Here is a 22,317-nt window from a genome sequence, read left to right on the forward strand (position 1 = left end):
TTATATTTTGGCTCCAACATAGATGCAATATGAGTGGATGGTTCGCAGTGCACAAATGATCAGATATGATTCATACTAAAAAAATTGCATAAATTGTCTACAAAAATGTGCATGCACATGTCATCTCCTTGTTTCCCTGAAGCCGACAGCTTCTCTCATCGTATCTTTGCTTTCTGTAGGACTGGCCAAACGAGTTGGAGCTCGTCTGCTGCTGGCCTCCACCTCGGAGGTGTATGGAGGTGAGTGGGGGGCCCCCACAAGGGCGCTGGCTCTGGGCCCATGGAACTGTGTTAGGTGAAGAAGGAAGCAAAAATGAGTCCAGGATTCCACTGTAAGAAGGCCCCGCCTGCTCTCCCTGTTTGTGTGAGAGCAGCAGAGAGGCTTCCATATCTGCTCTCAGTGGGCTGAACCCCTTTTCCTCCTGCTAAAGAACGCTCATGTCCTGTCACCTGGCTGCTAAGGCCCCACCACGACAAACCCATGGAAGTATTTGTTCCGTTCTTCTCTGAAAGGACCCTGGAGATCATTGGTCAGGGATCTCTTTCACCAGTTTAGCTCGTCCGTGGTGTTCTTCCCTGTGAGCAGTGGGTGCAGTGAGCCTGACCCACTGAGGTCTCAGAGCTTGGCCTTTGCTCACTTGGCAAAGAGATAGGTACTGATTGCCTCGCCTGTTGTATAACGACTTCTGGAAGAATCTTAGGTAGTACCAGGAAACTCCTGAGCCTGCTTTGCCCACCTGCGGCCTCGCCGCCCTCGAGGCCCGTGAAGGCAGCCAGCATTCAGAGCGGGCCGAGGGCTGCGGTTCGGTTCACGTTGATTTCTGTTTGGCCCCAAACCAACTGGGGCAGGCTTAGTCGAAGCAGCAGAAACTGGACTCTGACATGGCATAATTCGTCTGCTGCACGTTACTGTTTCGGACGGAGAAATGAGGACGTCAAAGGGCAAAATAGGAAGAGATGTGTGTTTTGCTTTGTTTTTTGTTTTTTTTAAATAAGGAAACCAAGTGAAAAAAAATTATAGAAACAGAGAAATTCTACTAAATGCAGTTGTGTTCTGTGTCATCCCTATGAAAAGGGAGAGCACATCCACTTTGAAATCGTGGCAGTTGAAAACATCCACTGCCAACCTGTTCGCCCCGTTGCTTTTGGAACAGGCATTGAGTGGACTTGGATTCCCCCTCCCTGTCCTTTCCGTAGCAAGACTTACCAAGGGATCAGTACGTTTCCCTTTATAGAGCATTGGATGATTCCCTGAGAGGAGATGTGTTGATACAGTTCAAAGGGCTAAGCCTTTTTAAATGTCTCAGATATAAAGATGGTCCTCTTAGTGGTCCAAGAGGGCACGGTGACATGTTTTCCCTGTCCAGCCTTCTTCCTCCATCACCTCGTTTATTATCTGCATATTTGATGGCACCTCGTGTCCCTTAGGGTTCTTAAATGACATCAGGGTGTAACTGGCCGGCTCCGGTGTTCCATCAGTGCAGTAAACGGATGCTTCATGGAGTGGGTGTTTGGTGGGTTAGCCTCACAACGTGCTGAGAAGGGGAGACTAACTGGAAATCAGTTTGACTCTGGATCTTTTATAATGACAGTGAGAGGACTTTGTAAAGCTGTGTCTTGAACCTTGGGCATCTGGACACCTCGGCTGAGGGGTGCCCATCGAGGAGATGGAATCATGGGTGTGCCTGATCTTCTCTTTCTTGCCATTTGCTAAATTTCTCACAGTCTCTCTGGAGTCTAGGTGGCCCAGCTCTTGTCAGAAATGCCCTGAAAGGGTCTGCTTGTCTGTTACATCTGTGTGAAATTAAGTCACTGTTTTTTTTCTTTCAGGGAATATTCGCCATAGGCCTTTTCTCTCATCCTGCAGTAAAACTATGCCCCCTTCTTAAGACAATTTTAAACCACAGCAGTGGCTAGAGAGGTCTGATTCTGTGCCTTGATTCCATCACCCTGCAGGGGGGTACCAGCCTCCTGAAGGGGACAGCCAGCTCGGGTACCTGTGTATTCATGTCTCTGTCCTGCCCAGGTCCCGTTGTCCCCACGAACCGAAGTCAGGTTTTGGCTTTAAGATAAGCAAGAAATGAATTTAGAATATAGAGCTCCTGTACATTATCCGGGTTTCTTGGCAAAGATTTATACATTTTATACTATGGCTGTATGTACCATATATGTTAGGTATTAATTCACATTCCAAAAATACACGAGTGTTACAGAAGAATTTGTTACTAGGTTTCTTTAAATAGTCTGTTCCCTTGGCACATCTTAAAATGTGACTGATTTACACACCAGAAAAACAAGAATTGGGAAATAAAATGTGTGCTACAGGAACAAGCAGTCATTTGCCTCAGGGCACTCCGTCCTTCTACCTACACAGACCAGGGTACTGATCATCTCACTGAGATTCACAGTGAGGTTCTCAAGTTTGTTCTTGTGTTGTTGGCACGTGGGAAAGTCTTCGTGTTCCACAGAGATACTCTTAAAATTATTTCAATAAGTACATGCTTTACTATAATTATGTATTTTATAAATATAAAGTGGAACCATATATCCCTTCACGTAGATTATGTTTAATTACAGCCTGTATAATTAAGTGTTAAGAACAATTTACAGGAGAGAGGGGAGACTTGCAATTGAGAGACCTTGGTCTTTTTATTTATTTTTTTCCCTGTAAAATACTGTCCTTAATACGAGAGGTAAGAGCAGTGCATCCCTCTGGAACTGGGGAGAATGGACTGTGCCACGTTGTATGTCCCCATTTGTAAATGTGTTTACCTTGATCTTTCTAGAGCAGTTTTGTGCATCATAAATATTCATCGTTCAGAATGCATATGAGCTCGATGAACCCACAGTCTCATTTTCCCACACTCCTAGATCCTGAAGTCCACCCTCAGAGTGAGGATTACTGGGGCCACGTGAATCCAATAGGACCCCGAGCCTGCTATGACGAAGGGAAGCGCGTTGCCGAGACCATGTGCTATGCCTACATGAAGCAGGTATTGAACCGTGTTCTGGGGGCTTGGGGTGTAGACATGTGGAATGCCTGTTCCACCAAATACAGAGTGCCGTCCAGGAATGAAATGGTGTGATTAAGTTTGCCCGATGGTGGCTACTGGGGAAGCTTAGTTTCCCACTACTATAAATTAATAGTATTATCAACAGTTTTTCCTGTGTATGTCCTTTTTAAAAAACGATTTCCTGGAACTAAATTTTCAGTGTGGAATGCTATTGCATGGCTGTGGTTGGTACATTTCTCTATTGCCTGATTGCTCACCAGCACTTAGTGCTTCTGTTTTCCTGAAGCCTCCAAATCTGTGAATTTTATTATTATTGTTGTTTTTACTTTTCTTTGCATTATTTAATAGGTATAAAAATGAATTTGTGATTGCTTTAATTTGAATCTTTTTAGGGACTGTTATTTATAGTTATTTACTCCTATTTCCTGATTTCTTAATTACTCCTTGCTGCATTGGGGGCTTCTCCCATGGATGACTTCCTGTTGCAGATCTGCCCACCCACATGCTGTGCACAAGGAGCCCACGAGACCGAGAGGTAGAGGCTCTAGGCTCCCACCCTGGCTCTGCCTCTGTGTGCCTCGAACCTGTGACTCATCCATCACAGCGGTGTGACTTCAGGCAAGGGCCCAGGCTAGCCTGTCCTTTCCACAGTCACTGTCCCTGAGCTTGGACCAGCTTTCTGACACCCTCATGGACGTGCCCTCTGGTAGAGAGAGGGGCATGGGGGCAAATCATTGTAGACTGTCAGCTGGTGTGACCTGCACTCCTAGGACTTAGACACTTGGATGTCTGTCCCTGGGAGCAGCATTCTGAGGCCGAGGGTCCCGCCTGCAGGCGAGCTCAGATGGTCATGTGTTTTGTGTGACGGAAGCGGCATGTCAAAGTGCCCGCCACTGAGTGTCCCTGAGCATCTTTTATTCTCAGAAGAGAGTTGTCCGGAGCTTTTTTCCTCATATTTTCAATGAAATACCACCATTAAAGACGCACAGAATACCGTGCCAATGGAGATATTTATTTATTCTGTCTTCTTTCTCAGCCAGAGAAAAAACTAATTGCTTTCTAAGCTACTTTGGGCAATCAGCTTGTATTATCCATTTATTTTAAGAAACATAAATGAGCTCTGGACAGGATATACCTTTATCGTTCTTGAGTCCAGAATACTTGACTCCACAATTTAGGGTGGTCTCCCAGATAGAGAGAACAACCTCTGGATATGTTGGTACTTGAGAAAACTAACCTGACAGCTTGAGGGCCATGTGTTGCACTCTACTGCAAAATAAGTTTGAAGACTGTTGTGTTTCTCAGCTGTTTGCTTGTGCTTTCATTCTTGTGGTATTTCTTAGTGAGCTTTTATATAGGTTAAATCTGGTGGGCAAATAGGACATTTTAATTGAACTCTTGGTTTTTATTAAATGAGTCTAGTGAGTGTATAGGTAATACTTACTTCCACAAGGTATGAGCTCATGGTAATTGTAGTATTTAGTAAAAATATAGCCAGCATTTATTGAGCACTGACTGTATGCCAGGAGCTGTGATACACACCCAGGCACTAACCAGGGTACTCCTTTCAAACAAAGACTAGCACTGCATCTGTATACGTCATCTGGCTCATGAGCTCAGGAATATAGCATCTAGAAAAATCTGGATCTGTCAGCATTTACATTTCTGCCCACAGAGGTCTTAGGAGGTTAATGGCATAAGTAACATTGCTGTAAAGTCATGTTCCCATTAGAAGCCCCTTGTGTATACAGTTGGTCTGTGCCTAAGTGTGCCTGATAAGAGCTCTGACAAGAGGATGTCCCTGCATAGCAGGCCGTCCTTGTGAAGGACAATCACTCACTGGAATGATGCCTCTTCTGTGGAATGTCTGGCATGTGCTTCACACCCAGGAGGCCCCAGGGGACAATTGTTGCGTGGATGGAAGAGTCACATTGGTGCTTCTCCCTGGGACACTGAGGGCTCTGCATGTGGGACCAGTGTATGGATTGCTTTCTCTCATGGTACTAGGTTTGAGAAGGCTTTGTGGAAGAAAGTCTCTGTGCTTTTTGAGAAGCTTCGGGTCTAGACTGATTGCACCCAGTAGTCTGTAGATGCGTCCAGGCTCATCACATTGCTTAGCACACCTATTGCCCAAGGACTCGTGTCTGCCTGGGTGAGTGTTATGGCCACTGTGGTCTGGAAAGACCACCTGCCCCTCATGGCGAATTGGGACTTCTGAGCAGATGTGACGCACCCACCTTCCCCCGTAGCGCTGCTCCCGCTCCTTCGGGATGGCCATTAGGTCAGGGAGTGACCGTGCCTCTGGGTGGCAGGATCGTGTCTGGTTCTGATGGCAGCAGACAAGTGGAGGTTATGTGTCTTGATGTGGGAAGAGCGTGGCCAAGCGCGGTGGGCTGGGACAGAGGTCACTGGGATCTTGCCCGAGTTCTAAGAGGCCTGTGAGGAAGGCACAGCATGGGTTTCCCACCGTTTCTCCCTTAGTATTTGTCTTACAAATAGTCTGCTCCCTTGCGGGGAGAGCCATGGGTCCCAGACCAGGCCTCCGTGGGGTTCTCTCTCCCTTCTTTGTCTGGATCCTTGCTGAGGAGGAAGAAGGAAACATGGGTGCATTTCCTGTGGTTGAGAGGTGTTTGGTTCCTTCTTGGGCAGGACATGTGGCCAGGAACAGAAAATAAGAAAACACAAATGAGCAGGAAGGAAGAAAAGTTGTTACCCATAATCCTATCCCAAAATGAAAATAAGGACAAAACAAAGGAAAATAAACACCACCATGTGAAGATTGTGAAATGTAAACGTTTAGGACATTAAAACAAGTCTTTTACTAAGGATTTTATATTAGCTACCAGAAAGAGTGGGTCAGAGTACGTCCTGCCCACATGGGGTTAGCCCGTCTGGGTATCAGGGTTGGTCTCAGGGGGTCAGGGTTGGCTCTTTGGGTGTGGCCTGGTGGGGGGGTGGTCAGGGTTGGCCCCTCTAGGAATGGCCTGGTCTGGGGCACATCAGACCCTCTTTGGGGTCACTCCAAAGTGACTGGTTTTCAGAACTCTAACTTTGCTGCGTCTCGTTCTTCCTTAGTGGAGTAGGCCTTCTGGACTCTGAGCGCTCAGTACGGCACCCTGCAATCCGGAAATTCTGCCCTGCAGGCTTGCAGTGGGTGTTAGAGAGGAGCCGGACCCTGTGGGCCAGGAGTGCCTGTGCTGTGCTGGCCTCTGTTAGGGCTCAGCCTGTAGGGCAAATCTGTTTAATTTCACCTCATTCTCATGACCCCTTGGACGTAAGGCTGAGTAGCCCGTTTTACAGTTGGGAAAGTAGCCACAAAACTTGTGTTGATCTCCTCGGCCGGTAAGTGGAGTTTGAACCCACACCTGGCTGTCCAGCTGCCAGTGGCCCCGGTGAGGCATTGTAGGTGAGGAAGCTTGGGCTCAGCAAGAGAAGATACCGCTGCAAGTCCAAGGGCATCGACGCTCCTCTGAGGCACGCACGGGCAGCGAGGACACCCGGAGCCAGCAGTGCACACAGCTTTGCTCTGGAATTGCCAGCTGCTCCTTAGAGCGGTGTGGTCATCCAGCGAGGAGCGGTGTCGTGACGTGCTCAGTTCATAGTTAGAAATATTCAGCCTTTCAGTACAGCAAGATAGATTCAAGACTTTAGGTGTACCGTTTATGCTGTCTGTCTGGAAAGCAATGAAGAAAGAATGACCAGAGAGAAGGGGAAACCATCATCCTTCGGCCGATTTTTAATTAATTATTTTAATAACTTTAACTCTTATTTTTTTTTCACCTGACACATCCTTTCTTAAGTTGTCACTTCATTGTGAAGACTGCATACGGTATGTGGTTTTATCTTACTCGGAATAAATCCAATGTATAAGGATTGAGAATATAGTCAACATAAATAGAGATATGAATTATCTTTTTTTAAAAGATTTTACAGACATGTTTCTGAAGAACTTTTCTAAAAAGATTTACAGGAAGATTTTCCCTTTTCCAAAGGATTCTCAGAATTCTGAGTTCGTTTTCATGTATGGAAATACCCTAATGTGTTCGAAATAGAACTGGATTTCCCAGAAAGATCTGTGCCACATACACATTTCCAAATGCATCCTTCATGGAAAGGGAAACTCCTGTGAGTCTTCTTCCAGGGGATGGAATGAGATGGAACCAAAGAGGATTTCCACCTTTACGAAAACATGCGAAAAGTGAAACTAGCGTTCAAAGTTTGTTCTGTGGTGAGCCGTTACAGAGGTGGTGCACACCCTGAGTCCCTCCCCCGGGAGCCACGCTCAGCATCCCGCCAGGTGCCCGAGCTCTGACCTGTGTCTGTGAGCGTCTAAGTTTCATCTCGATTTATTCCGTTCTTGTTAGCAAGATGTCTCAGTGGGTATCAGAAAAGCCTAAGAGAGGTTATTTTTGGGGTCTGGGAAAGCTCAGAAATCTTTCCATATAAATTGATGGTAATTGCTTCTTTGTTTCACGTCATTCCTGCTTCTGAAGGGTTTCATAGGAATGCTGTACTTTCGGATACCAGGAGAAACCTGTCCTTTGAACTTGTCAGAGAGGAGTTAAAGTATACTTTCTTTGTGCACTTGGATGCAGTGCTTTTAAATGTGGGGACTTGTCTGCATGCTGTGGTCAGTGGTTGGTGTGCATTTGAGCTCCCGGCCCTGCATGAGTGTGACTGTCTGGGGGCTGTGGCCCACCCACCGGGCTGAGTCTGCAAAACAAGCCGCTGTTCCTAAAACTGTAGATTGGCAGAGCAGAAAGACACAACACTCAGAAATCATCTAGCCCAGTGGTCTCAAGGGTTTTGTTTTATTTTTTGGCATCAGAATACTTTTTAAAAATCAAATAGTTGTTATGTATATTTTAGTTCAAAAAATGGATATTCAGCAAGCAGCTAACAAGTCAAATGTTTGAAGGTAGTATTCGCCCCTTAGGGGTGAAGACCTAGTGTCACCGTGTTTGCAGGCTCTGCTGCTTGCTCGCTGAGCACCTGCCCTCCACACCCAGAAACTGGCGGAGTAGTACTTGACCCCTCCTGGCCTTGCTGTGAGCCTTGGCCTAGCCTGCTGCATACCGAACACTCCGGACTGATGGTTAAGACTAAAGCAGGGCTGTTGAGGGAGGTTGCCAGACAGACACGTCACTGCTGTCCCCTGACCTTGTATGGCCTTGTCCCTTTGCCACCACCGAGAGTGACTTGCAGCTTTTCAATACCTTGGAGAATCATGCTCAGCAAGATTGCTCCCTGTTCTGTAACGGCCTCCATCCTTTCCCCAGGTAGGGAGCAGACCCCATTAGGATGCATTTAGGAGAGGCCATAGGGGAATTACACAGTCAGCGTTCAGGGTCTCACGGCCCTGTTGCTTTTGTGATGTGTGTGCGCTTCTCCTGGAGGCGTGAGGAAGATTAGGGAAGCATCACAAAGTCAGGCCCATTGTACCTGGGGGCACTTTTTGTCATTTCTCTGAGCCCATCCCTGCCTTAGATACCCCCTTCAGGGCAGGCTGTCTGCACCACAGAGGGGGTGGCAGATGGTCAGCACTTGGTCAGCACCAGCTTCCCCCCTATGCGGGGCTTCTGTGTTCCATCTTCGGGCACCTGCCATAGTGCAGACAGTGACTGTGACCATACTGTGGTGTTCAATGGCTTGAGACAGTACTCCCCAAGGAATGATCACATTTAAAAGAGAGCTTTTGAGGGAGAGCCCATGTAATCCCTACTGGCAACATTTCTGTCCTCTGGAGATATTTGGGGGAGGAAAGAGTCTTTGTCCAAACATCACTGTATCTCTTGGGTTACTGCTGATTGATCAGTCAGCCCTGCCTACCAACCCGCTCACCCCTCCTGGCACTAGAAATAGGGAAAGAGACATTCCGATGGCAGCTCACCCATCTGGGCTTGTATGTTATTGTAGCCTGGCCACTGTTTCTGAAGCCCAGTTATGAGAGCAAGCCACGTGCTCTTTACCTGTGTGTGCTTACATACACTCACTCGAGTGGTGCCCTGCGCGTTGTCTTCTCTTAAGTTTCTCCTGGTTTTATGTTGCTGTGACTCGAACTTGGAGGAGTTGTCCTGATGCTTGACAAAAACTTCTTAATGCTTGGAATCATAAGTGAATGACTCCAGATCCCCATCTGGGACAAAACCACCGGACACAGGGAAACCCAGCCATTCTTAATGACCCAGCAGTTCCTTTTCTGAATCACTGTTGCGTGTACCAGCCGGTAGCCAGCAGGACTCTGCCCCTGGCAGATGGAACGTTGAATATGAGTTAAGAGTTTGTGCCTGTGTTTGCTTATTGGTCCTGCAGAGGAGGGTCTCCCTGAAGAGGCATCACGGCCCATTCGGCACTTTCTGGGTTTTCGTTCAGGGAAGCAGGCTTTGGGTCGGACACTGACCTTTTGTTCAGGCCTGAGATGGGGAGTCGTTATACTTTCGTCCAGGGTGTGGATGTGAGCACCCACTGGGCTGCCACCATAAGCATCCTTGTCAGTACCTGCTGGCGGGTCCGCCCTCCCACTTGGGGCCCCTGCGGGATCCCAGGGGATGAGGGCTGAGGAACTGTGCATGCCGAATGGGGGTGACCTTTGTGTCCTGATGAAGCCGTACACAATCTCTAGGAGATGCCAGTGCGTGAGAGGAGAGAAGGTCTTAAGTTGAGTGAGCCTTGGGGTTATGTTTCATTTGAGTTTGAGAGCTCGAGTTTTCAGAAAAGCATGCTCGCTACCCCAGCAACCGTACAGGTCCAGAGGCACCTAAGTTCACAATTCAAATGGGAAAACCAAAACAAACAAGCCCGTGTACATGCTGGCCAGTTCGTGTCTGCAGAACGCAGCTTCTGTACGGCTGTGTTCTGGAAGGTTGTTTCTGAGGACAGAGAATTCCGGAGGATGAAAGCATTTGATTTGTTACAAACCTTGCGTAGCCTATTGAGCTTTTCCTCTGCTGGGCATGTTGCTTTGACTCTTGTAAATCTGATGAGGTTTTTCCAGCCTTTTTCTAGAATAACACCATATTCATTCACTTCTGAGTATTTCTTCATCTTAACAATTAAATGCAAGTGGATGCTTTTTGAGTTCTTTTCTGTTGAGATCAACATTTCTTCTTCTTTCTCCCCCAGCCCCGATTTTGGAAATATTCTCTGGTTAGTTCAGTAGAGAAAGGAGTTGATTTATTCATGGACCTAGGATTATAGCTCATACCATAATCCTAAGACCCTGAGTAGCTCACGTGAGCATTATAATGCATTGCTGGGAAGAATTAACAAAAATATAGCTGTCTGGTTTCTAGAAGTGAGCTGTATGCTGGATCCGTGCTTCCGAACCTTTTCAGATTTCGGTGCATGTAAAAACTGCTCGTGTTTGTCTAGTAACTGGGTCAGAGATGAGGCGGCGGTGGGCAGAGATGGCCCGCTGGGTGGCTCCAGCCACAGGAAGGCCCCATGAGTCCTTGAGACACTGCACCTCGTCACCTCTCACTCATAACACTGGTGCAAAAGTCTGCTAAATCAGCCCTGTTCATTGAGGATCCTTTGGATCCCAGACTGTGCCAGACCTGAAGCGGTAGAATTAGAAAAGAAAACTTTCTGGATGAGTAGAGACAACAATAGCAATTACTGCTTTTTGCTACCAGGCCCGTGCCAGGGGTTCTCAGGGATTGGCTTCCCTTTTGTGAGCCCCCTGTGAGGTGAGTACTGGGCCTCTCCCAAGTCCGGTACAGCTGTGCGAGCGTTAGTGGCGCTGGAGGGCACACGAGCCCCTGGGCCTCACCCTGCCATCCTGCCTGGCCTCAGACACCCGGAAAATGCACATCCGTAGTCTAATGGGTGAAACAGATTAGACAACGCAGATGCTGTGAAAGTCCACTAATTCAGAGTGTAATAAAAACATTCATTTAACTTTTGATTCATGAAGAAGCAGCCTGTGAAATTAATAATTGCATGAGAGTTTCAAGAAGGCTTTGGGGGTGTAAAAAAACCATATTTTCCTGATTACATATTTGAAATATACTTTTCCTGATACAAAAGTAATGCATATTTATTGTAAAAAAAAATAGAAAGATTTAAAAAACACATATAAGAAAATGAACACCACGTAGAGATAGTGGTTCTCAATAATGTGGCAACGATCTCTCCAGGCCTTGCAGCTAATCGCCTGAAGGGGGCGCTGAATTGTCTTTAGTTTTTCACTAAAACAAGTTCGTTTTCCATTGGAACAGATTGGGGGTATAATGCAGTGTGCCTCTTTAAGAATGCATGTGTGCCCCTCCTTTTCCAGAATAAAGCACTTGCTTATTTTTCTTTGCATCAGCTATTAAACATTCATTGACATTTAAGTCACTATTGACTGATAAACTTGTGTGAAATACCATGTGAAGATTATAAAAGAGTCTGTACAGCATGGCCCTATTTGGGAAATAGATATTTATTTACTGGGGAAAAAAATGTTCTGCAAACATTTTTTCCCCTTGCACTGTTTGCTGCCTGGCAGGTTCTCTGCCGGGAGATCGATGCCCGTGGCCTGATGGGGGTGGACTCGGGGACACATTCGAGTTGGTATAACTCCGTGCAGTGTTCAGATTTGTTAGTGAATGTATTATATAGATACAACCAGAAAGCCACTTTCATCTGGAACTGAAAAGCAGAGTGCTTTCAGACTTGCTTTATGGGCCAGGCACCGGAAGCGTGAGGTGAAATGAAATGTATCCCACACCCTCTTCTCCTGTTCCAGGAAGGCGTTGAAGTGCGGGTGGCCAGGATCTTCAACACCTTTGGGCCACGCATGCACATGAACGATGGTCGGGTGGTCAGCAACTTCATCCTACAGGCGCTGCAGGGCGAGCCGCTTACGGTAGGTGCTGGCTTGGGGGGGTGGGGCGCAGAAAGAGTTGGCAGTCTGCCAGCAAGCGATAAAGGAGCAGTGCCTCTTGGCTTGGGGAGTTACTTTCCTGAGGTTGCCCCTTTGCCTTGGGTACAGCCTGCTGCCCTTGGTGACAAGGAGGGAAGGCGCAGAAGAGGAGTGATGGAGCCCTGGTGGCCTTGCCTAGTGCATGGGCTGCCACCGGAGCCTCGGGGCGTGTCTGCCCCCACCAGCCTGCCAGCCATTCCAGACATTCTCCTGCTCCACGGGCTGTAGCCAGGGCCATGTGTACCCTTGGTGCCCCTCAGGTTGCTGAGAAATGAGGTGTCTAGGGCAGGTCTTGGCAGTTTTCTTGGTGATGCCCAGAAGCATGCCCTCTGCTAGTCACGCTCAGCCAGGGAGGCTTCTGGAGCCCGGTTTCTGGACCTCTGTCATCTGGGGTCAGTGGTTCAAGTGTATGGTGGGGGTGGGTGAGCACCAGCAGCCCGGTGCCCTCAGATACCCACCCTGCGTTAGGGTGGGTGGCTCATTCCACACACGTCCCCACCACCCCCTGTCCTCTCCTCAGGGAGGAGTGGCCCTCTCCTGCTCTATGAAGGGTTTGCTGAATCAATTCGGTTGATTTTCTTTGGTTTTGCTGAATTCTCAGTGCTTTCTTCCTTCCTCTCCTCTTCTAGCTCCTCTGTCCTCTTGCTTTTCTCCTCCCTCCTCCTCCTGTCTGCCTCAGCGTCCTCTTCCAGCCCTGTGGCCTCTGCGTCCTCTCAGGCTGAGTGGCTGGTGGGCATCCAAACACTTGTTTGCGTCTTGTTACTCCGAAAACTGCAGGAGGGTTTCCTTATCAGCTTAGTGATTTCCAAGGGGAAAGTTACAGCTCTACGGACATACATATCCATCTGTCCGTCTGTTTCTCAGTAGAGTAAGTTTACTGTTTTCTGTTCAGTGATGTTCACATCCATTAATTCACTTTGCCTGATGCTCACAACAGACGCGTGGGGCCCAGGTTCTGTTATCAGCCCATTGTCCACATGGGGAGACGGAAGCATGGAGGTTAGAGGAAGCCCAGGCTTCCGTGGCCGGGCCGTGGCTGCCGGTGTCTGAGCCGGAGCCTCTGCTCTTGATCACCGTCCTTCATGGTGCTCGTTCCTTCTTGGTGGGTTAGCTACACTGCTGCCAATTCGGAACAAAAAGCTGCTACAAAATGGTATGCTCGCCCCCACCCCCACCCAGGGCAAGACACCTGTTACAGGTGACTTTTGCTGAACACATGCAGGGAGAGGTGAATCCCAACCCCATCTCAGGGTGTCAGTGCCCCACTCCTGCTCTCCCCTCCCCCCTACCAGCTGCTAGCTCTATGCCTGAGGGCCTGCAGACGGCCAGGCCAAGGTCGCCCTGGGTCGTCTTCTTCTCACACCATGTATTGCTCTGGTAATACAGCCTGGTGGTCTTGCCCTAAGCAGATCCAGAATCCATCCCCATCCACTTCTTCTCCCACTGCCCCTGGGCCTCACTGCCGTGTGCCCCCACTTTATTGCCCTGTCCTCCTAGCCGCTCATTCTCCCTGTCAGGGGCTCTTCACCCAGCAGCCAGGGGAGCCTCTAAAGAAAAGCAGCAGCTCCAGGGGGCTTTCATCTGCTGAGAGCATGATGCGTGGGCCTCCCTATGCACTCCAGCTTCACCCCTGCAGCTCTGCAAGCTCAGCCCCTTGCCCCCACTTGTCCCAGGAGCACAGTCCTTCCAGGCATCTCCCTCCTTCCAGGCATCTCCCTCTTCAGTCATCCTCTCATTAGGGGAGCGGTGGATCATTTTATATGTAATGACACCCAGCCGCCACTACCCGCTCTTAACCATGCTTTCTGTTGTTTTCATTGCACTTCTCGGCAACTGAAGTGTTATTTTTCCAGCCCCCAGCCCCCTTTCGGGTATAAGCTCTTTGAAATCAGGAACTGGTTTCATTCATGGCCATGTCCTGAGCTGCCAGGAGGGTATCTGGTGCCCTGGTGGCATGTGATAAATGCTGGTCAAGCTAAGGGTTGGGTTTAGAGTGGCTGCTTGCCTTTGTGATGAGCATAAGTGCTCTGTGGCTTGTTCTGGAAGTAGTGATCCTAGTGTTACTGCAAGGTGAAGGGGCCTCTCACCCGCGCTCCCCTTCTGTCTGCTGTTTGGGTCCCAAGGGTTCCTGCACGGGGACCCCTCAGCCAGCTGCTCGGTGGAGAATTCCTCACCCTCAGAGACACTCCTGGAGCTTTTTTAGCCACTGCCCTCACTAAGTCTCCTCACACCCGCGGTCAGAGCTGCTTTGTTGGCAGAGCAAACTGGGAAAGCCTTCTGAGAAGCGGCTTCGTGACTGATGCCTCCTGGGCGGCAGCCAGGGGCCCAGTGTCAGGTGGGCCCGCCCAAGAAAGCACCCATTGTGGCAGCCGGCAGTAACTCATGTGTTGTCGCCTCAGTGCCAGGGACCGAGGAGCGGGGTGGCTGGTGCCGTGCAGGACCTCAGCTAGTCCAAGACACAGCATTTCGTCTTTTCTAGGTGCCTCTGGTGGCAGGAGTCCTCAGGGAGGCCTCTCAGAAGTGTGGTCCCTCTTGTCACACAGAGCTCTGTGTCCCCTCAGTGTTTTGATGAAGCCGCTCACTCTTCACCCTTTGCTGTCCCGTTGAGACGGCATCTCTTGCTTTTGTCAGGCGGCTGTGGAGAAGTTCCGGAGGAGGGGGTCGTGCGTCCTGACTCTCAGGCCAGCCCAGCTTCGGGGGCGCTTTGTTTATCCACGAAGGACAGTCAGGAGGTCCATCCATGCTTTCCTCTCCCGCTCTGTTTCCAGCATGTTCTTTCCAAGACCAGAGACCTCTGTCGTGACCCCGCGGTATCTCTCCTTCTCCTTTCTAAACTGGATTACTGTCACCGCTTGCCTTCCAGCTGCTTCTTCCCGAAGCCCTTTGTTATCTTACCTCGGGGCAAATTTCATTCTTTGGGCCTGTCCCCCCATCTTGAGTCACAGAGGTCTGTCAGGGTAGCTGGAGGAAGCTTTTGCTGAGCTCTGCGAGTCACACACACAAGCTGTGTTCTAGCTTGAGCGCACAGAAGCTCAGAAAATACCGTGTTCAGTTAAGAAAGTTGGGAAATAGATGGCATGCTTCAGGTAGAGCCAGCTCAGTCTATTTTGAAGAGACTTGAGTTCATCAGTCACATGTGAGCATGCACACATTCACATTAGGGTTTAATTCTGCTTTCTCACCTACTGTGATTTATTCCAGTTTGCAAATGAGAGAGAACAGCTTGACTGAGGTGGATTTTTCAGATGTGGCCGAATTGGGCTTGGAGTCACAGTCTGTATCTTTTTAAAAAGCCCTGATGTTTTTTCTAGAGGGAAATTGTGGAGAAACCATACTTCTTAGACCAAAGTCTACATTTTATTTACCCTTTGTATTTACCGTGTGGTATCAGAAGTGACCCCTAACTTTGGGCCTTCATTCATGGAGGCACATGCACAGCAGTGGGTTTGGGGTTGACATAGTGCCCCCCATGCCAACCCACTGTGCTCCTCATGCCTCACTCCCTCCCCCCACGTTCCTTATGCTCCTGGGCAAGCTTTCTGGCAAGCTCCCCGTGGTGCTTGCTGTGCTCCCCTATAGTGCTCCCCTGCAGTATTCATACTCCCCTAAAGTGCTCCTCATACCCCCCATGTTTCTGTGCTCCCCTGCAGTGCTTCTCGTGCCCCCATGTTTGTTGTTCTCTCCCAAAGGGCTCCTCTGTAGTGCTCCCCTGTGGTGATCTGTATGTCTGTCCGCAGCCCCCCCACAGCTGCAGTGCTCCCTGGTACTACTCCTTGTGCTCTTGGCTCCTGTCCACCCACCGGTTTACCTCTCCCTTTCGGTGATTCCGGAATCACCATGCCGCTTTGACCTGCACACGACCCTGGTTACCCAGACTGAGCAGGGAGCTGAATCTGCTTGCACCTCTGTCGTTCTGGGAAGTGAAGCCAGAGCTGCTAAAAGCCTGGCCGTCTTCTGATAGAGGAAAACAAGGCAGCCATGGGAGCTGGGCAGGGTGCTCACTGTCCACACTAGACTTTGTGTTCCTCCTGTTGTAGCATCTGGCACTCATCTGCTTTTGTCCAGGTCTGTAAGTGAGGTCTGGGCTCTGCTCTGGTGTGCCTCACCATCGGGCAAGGGGTGTGCAGGGCCTTCAGCTGCTCCTGAGGTCAGGGTGGGCGTATTTGCTGGGGGAGGTGGGATCTCATCTCCTTTGTTGCACACACACTCTTTTTTACTTATTCACGTTACATGCGTGCAGAGTAAAAGTACACGCAGGAATTAGAGATTGTCGTATTGTAGATACTGAAGACGAGATGTATGTAGGGAGGCTGATTTAAACCAAAATAGAGGTGAACAGTAGAACACACTGCAGAAACTTAAACCCAACAGGACTTTATAAGGCTGTCAGGGAGGAAGGGTCCAGGCCCCCGCTTACACTGCACTTTAACTACATGCATGCTCTGGGGCACATCTTCAAGGTCGATTATCGACAGGACCCAGGAGAGTTGTGCACGGGGGTCCCCAAGATCCATGCATTCCTGCCACAGCCTGGAGAGAGGGGCCTTCCAATGGCTCCTTCTGTAACGGGGGCTTTTCCCCAGAGGCCCAGTTGCCACCCATGTGGACATGAGGTGGGACCTCAGCGGAAGGGTATCTGCAGTGGGGGTGCTGCTGAGGAGCTTTTGTCACTGGACCTGGAGGGAGCAGGCTGAGCTCCCCCGACGACTCTGGTACCTACAGCTCAGCTCTAGGCCCCTCCAGCTTATGGGAATGTTGTCAGGTAGGGAGGGCGCCTGAAGACTCCCTGACCTTCTGGCCATCACTGCCCCCCCTCCAGGAGGGTGCACGGAACAAGGCAGACGCAGCTTATTTCAACCTGCAGGAGCTTTTTTGGGCTTCCCAGTGCGAGGCTGTAAACCTTCAGGTTTATGACCTCTTGTGACAAGCCACTGAACGTCGCCATCACTGATTCTCTTGTTCCTTTTGTTGAGAAGGTGTTTGGTGTGATTCTTCAGAGCCCTAACCCTGATGGCCCATTCACCTCTGCCTGGCCGTGGCTGAGCCAGCGCATAGTGCTGGGCCACGTTCCTTCCGTCACATCCGCTGGGATGGACAGCTGCCCCCGCGTGTTTTTCTGTGGGCTCAGCTCCGGTGCAGCACGGCTCAGAGGGCTGATGGGAGGGAAGACCAAGCCTTCAGAGGCGTGGTGAAGGCCGCTCTTGCTCTGCACGTGCCGTGGGCTCTCTGCGAGTGTTGCTGGCACACAGCAGCAGACCCCCTGTTGCAGGCACCTGACCAGGGGTGGTGCCAAAGTGCCGAGAAAGGAGACAGAGGAGGGTCTCTGCCTTGACTGAGCAAACCCAGGAATGGTAGGCCCATGCAGGTAACCAGAAGTATAGCTCCACACCCACAGGCCTGTGCATCAAGGATGCTGTAACACAGATTGATGGGTGTTGTGCAGATCTGATGCTTTATAATGAGATGGGAGCATGGCTCAGTGCCAGCTTCCTGTGGGCCATAGTTGACAGCTGGAGGTACAGGCGGTTCTGAGATTTTGATGCAGTGGGGTAAGGAAAAGATTCCTGAACTTGGAGTCAGGATAGATTTTACTCTCCTGGATGCCAGTTGCTGCAGCACTCAGAGCTTCCCTGACTTCATCTGTGATGAGGTTGTACAAAAATAATAACAGGTGTCCCACCTGCGGGACTCCCCGGGTGCAGGTGGATTTCCAGGATGACAGACCAGCGATGCAGTCGTGGACGGACCCCCTACCCCCCAGCCCCCATCCTTCTTCCTACTTATTGGGCCCGTGGCTTCCCTTCTGACTTGCCCAAACGTATCAGAAGGGTCAGCAAGACCAGGGAATCAGGTTCAAGCAGAATTAATTGCCCAGGAAGGGTGAGTCTGCTGCGAAGAGGCCCATTCATCTTTCTTCAACGTTCCTTTACTGAGTTTGGCTGTTGCCAAAGACTTGTGTCTTGTAGACAGAAACCTCTGTAGGGGTGCCTGGGTGGCACAGCGGTTAAGCGTCTGCCTTCGGCTCAGGGCGTGATCCTGGCGTTATGGGATCGAGACCCACGTCAGGCTCCTCTGCTATGAGCCTGCTTCATCCTCTCCCACTGCCCCTGCTTGTGTTCCCTCTCTCGCTGGCTGTCTCTATCTCTGTCAAATAAATAAATAAAATCTTTTAAAAAAAAGAAAAAAAGAAACCTCTGTAAAGCAGTTCCCCGGCCCCTTCTCACTGGGGGAGCCTCTGCCTAAGTAGGTAAATCTGGTGCCCCTTTGACATTGGTATATGCGAATGCTTATTAAGATAACAAAAACAGCCTTCTAAACCTGCTTTCAAAAAAAGAAAAAGGCAGTGGGTCCCTATGAGGCATGCTTTTCTTCCCTGTCCTGTTCCTTCTCATTTGTTTCTCAAATCTGATGGCCTGAGCCCTGGGGAGCCTGCTTGGAAAGCAAGGCCAGCGGGGCTGGTGTGGGCTATGGAGCTGTTGGCCTCTGGCTCCTCTTTGGCATCAGGTGGCCAGTGACAGGAGGCACCAGCATTGTTCTGTTCTGAACTTGGAAGTCAGGCTTTTCTAGAAGGCAGTATCTGCTCCCAGCTGCCAGCTTTCCACCACTGCAAGCAAGCCCACAAAAACCCCCTGGCTCCTTCCTTCTCTGTGACTGTAGGGTGAGGGAGTTCCTCAAAGAGCCTCTGTCTCAGTCTCTCCGTTCTGAGTGGTATAAACTTCACACCCCACAAGGTTGTTGTTCAGTGCATGTTCATGGGCACAGTGGGGCGCAGGTGAGTCGGACACTGTGCCTGACCCCAGGACCTCACCGCCTGGGAAGCTGACGTGAGTGGCAGAGTCTAGAGGAGTGGGGGAGGGTGGCTGAGCACGAAGGGCAGAGCCGTTCATTCTGGCTGGGGGACGAGCCGGAGGTGTGTCGCAAGGAGGGAACATTGAGACGAGGGTCTGTGGAGAAAAGGAGCCGAGTACAGGCCTGGAGACGTGGCAACGTACAGGGGACACAAGTGGAGCATGAGGGCCTCCCCCTCCCTTCCTTCCACCACCTCCGTCTCCTATCCGGAATTTCCCTGGTCATTCTCAAACTTGGCTGCATGTTAGAATCAGCCGGGGCTGCCCGCTGCCGCCTCCCCAGAGATTCTGGGCTGGTTGGACTGAGCGCCAGCAGGCAGGGTGCAGGACCCGCGTTCTAGGTGCTGCTTCCTGCTTGTGTAAGTGCGTCTGTCACCCTGCTGGACTCGGAGACCCCAGATCCTAACGTAATCCCCGACGCATCACGTTGTAATAGGAGCCGACTTCTTCCACTGCTAACTTGGAAGGACAAACCTGATGCATGGATGCGTGACTTTCCCACTGTTGGGGCATAACTTGGAAGTACAGAGAGAGTTGTAGCATCACCTCCCCTTCGGTGTCAGTTCTGAGGCCAGTCTGTGCCCCTGGAGTTTTAAGGAACCCCGTTTTCCCATTATGGAGGCCTAACTGTTGCTTTCCTCCTAGGTGTACGGGTCCGGATCGCAGACAAGGGCGTTCCAGTACGTCAGGTAAGGCAGCCGGCCCGCAGCGCACCGCTCCGCCTTAGCGCTGCTTCCAGCAGAGGCGGGGTAGACCAAACAGCCCGCGTCTGTTCGACACGTTCATTATTTTCACATCTCTAACATGGCTTGGTTTAAAATCCATTTTAATTTTCAGATGGGAAAGCCCTCGGGGTTCTCTGTGTCAAAAGTAAAGTTTTAGGGGCGCCTGGCTGGCTCAGTTGGTTGAGCGTGCAACTCTTAAATCCAGGGTTATAAGTTCGAGCCCCATGCTGGGTGTAGACATTACTTAAAGTCTTAAAAAAAAAAAAGTTAAACTTCTACCTGTTAAGTCTGTGACATTCATGACTCGTGCTAATCTTTTACTGCCACCTAGTGTTCCGTAGGGAAACTCGCCCAGTTCCTGAGGGCGACTTGATTTCAGATCACGCCTGTTGGAGAGCTGGCCTTCATCATCCAGCAAACCTACAAGTGCTGAAATCAGACCCATTTTAAACGTGGCTTTCTGGGGCAGGTGACTGTCTTCATTAAGGGAAAGATAAGGTAGACTGTCCTCATGTCAGATTTTATGTGGGACCTGAATGCAGATAAAAATACATTTGAGAACCTTGTCGAATAGTCACAGTGGTAATTATTATCGCTTTCTTGTTAATCCTCCTAAGTCTAGTAGTTTTGTTGGTCAGTTCGGTTGGTGACATTTAAAAATGCAGTTTGGACTCTAGGAGAAGAGTTACCCTATAATCAGTTGCGTAGAACAAAATATTTCCCCACATGACACGGTTACTATGAACTCTGTGTAAGTTTCTGATACCCTGAATCATCATAAAATCCAATTCTGTATTTTGGTACCATTTATTTTCACTTTGCAGTGTAAATACCCTGGAATGCCTGTCAGTCCGAGAATGCTGCTCCTGGTGTGTCCCGAGGGCATCCCGGGGTGCTGTGAACGTGAAGTGGTAGCAGTGGGGGTGGAGGTCTCGCCGCCTCAGCCAGAGAACCACGTAGACTTTGTCTGATTATGTGAGAATCCTGGGGAGAAGTCTCTTTGAGAAAAAGAACTGCTAGTTAAAAAAAAAAAAAAAAATTAATAAAAATAAAAACAGCCACTGTAGATTTTTTTTTCCCTAAATTATCTGTCAATTTTCACATTTAGTCTAAAGGAAAGCTATGAATAAGCATACATCGTGGTCAGTGTTTTTTTCTCCCCAGCCATGAGTGTCTTGCCAAGCAGGACAAAAAGCCTGGGAGTAAAATAGAACTGGCACACTTTGGTGCCTGGTTATGCTAAGAAGAGATTAACCAGGAAATAACAGGATCCCTGTAGGACTGTTTTCATTTCAAAGCACTTACCCCAGGAACCATGTGCTCAGAGAAAATGAATCAAGCCACATTTCTATATCTGGACCATCTTAATTGGACTTTGTGTATTGAGTACTTTCTTTTCATAATAACACACCTTCCATCCCACCCGCCTTCGCCCACCTAACCCCTTGCCCCGGTCTGTGCACATCCTGAGGGAGTCATGTGGTTGTCAGTGACGTGGCATTACCTGGAGCCACCTCACCGGTGGCCCCCAAACTTCTCCAGCTGTGACAGCTCATGCAGTGTCAGGGAGTCTGCAGTAAAAGGCAAACCACTTAGAACTCACTCTTCCTAACTGTGCTCATTTACTCCAAAGGCAGTACATACAAAATTCATTTGAAGAGCCTCAGACTGTTCCTGCCGGTAATTAAAGATGTTAAGAATTCAGCGATGCCCATGCCGCACGCCGTGCCAGCTCAGGAGCAGACGTGCCCGCAGTGGACAGCCTGCCCGGATGTGCTTCCACAGCGCACAAACTCAGGCAGCTTTCCTGACTTCCCGGTTTTGTTATTTAAGACTCAGTTGAGATAGATAACTTACAGTTTTGCTAGTTTTAATAAGCTGGGATCCTTTTTTTAGAAACAGAATTTATTTTGTACTTAAAAATGCACAATGTCTGAATCCATAGTTGCCTTACTAAGTCAACCGTTTCCAGAATCCACCATTGCCTTGAAGCGGCAGTTCCCGGTTCCTGAGGGCTGGGTATTCATCCCATACACATTCACATCTTGGCATGACCGTGTCTGACGTTTTCCCGGTCAGGTTACGGCCTCATCCCCATAACAAAGGCATGCTACCTTTTTTTAAAAAGTCACTTTGTCAAAATGACACTTTTAAAGAGCTTCAGGTTAAATGGGTGTGATCTATGCAATTTTGACCTTAAAAGTTGCCAGTTGATTACATAAAAGATGCGTGCCCCTGCCACGAGAATGCTTGCATGAGTCCGTTGTCTTCCAGCTTCATGTGGACCCCCCCCGTTTCAGTATTAAAATTGATTGTGGGTGCTGAGGAATGGCAGCTTTTAACGTCTTCTGACGAATATGCAGAGACCTATGCCATGAGAGACGTGTTGTGATGTAATATGATAATAATTACTGCCATCGTGATGAAGTGACTTTTTGCCAGTTTCTAGAAAAGTCATCCAAAGTCAGCAGTTACTTGCATTTGTGCTTGACCTGTGAGAATGGAACGAACTTTAGGCATGTTCACTTAAAATACCCAATCATCGGAAACAAAAATTCGGAAAACAGTTTGCCAAATACCCCATACCCCCATTTTTTTTTTTTTTGGATGAAAAGGAAAGCAAAAACAGGTTTTGTTTTGGAAGTTGACCATAGCAACCTGCTCCTTTCTGGTAATGATGGAGGAGGAGGAGGAGGGGAAGGTTTCAACACAGACTGCATTTGGATCCCCAGAACAGAACTTTAAAAGCTTCTGAGAAGTACACCTGATGAAAGTAGACGTAGAGAACGTGCTCGTGTGCAGCAGTGAGGTGTCATTTTTATG

At 49.2% G+C, this 22,317-nt stretch overlaps 1 protein-coding gene across 2 annotated transcripts in view; it reads left to right on the forward strand.

The window, feature by feature from the left end:
* Window positions 1–22,317, forward strand: part of UXS1 (UDP-glucuronate decarboxylase 1) — a 94,489-nt gene that overhangs the window by 63,909 nt on the left and 8,263 nt on the right. For both annotated transcript variants that reach the window (XM_002913504.4, XM_011231156.3), the window contains exons 8-11: window positions 180–239; window positions 2,871–2,992; window positions 11,745–11,864; window positions 19,415–19,458. In XM_002913504.4, the coding sequence (XP_002913550.1) occupies window positions 180–239; window positions 2,871–2,992; window positions 11,745–11,864; window positions 19,415–19,458 (346 nt within the window). The remainder of the gene's footprint in view (window positions 1–179; window positions 240–2,870; window positions 2,993–11,744; window positions 11,865–19,414; window positions 19,459–22,317) is intronic.

Source organism: Ailuropoda melanoleuca, chromosome 4 (assembly GCF_002007445.2).
Source record: "Ailuropoda melanoleuca isolate Jingjing chromosome 4, ASM200744v2, whole genome shotgun sequence".
NCBI classification, from domain to species: Eukaryota; Metazoa; Chordata; class Mammalia; order Carnivora; family Ursidae; genus Ailuropoda; species Ailuropoda melanoleuca.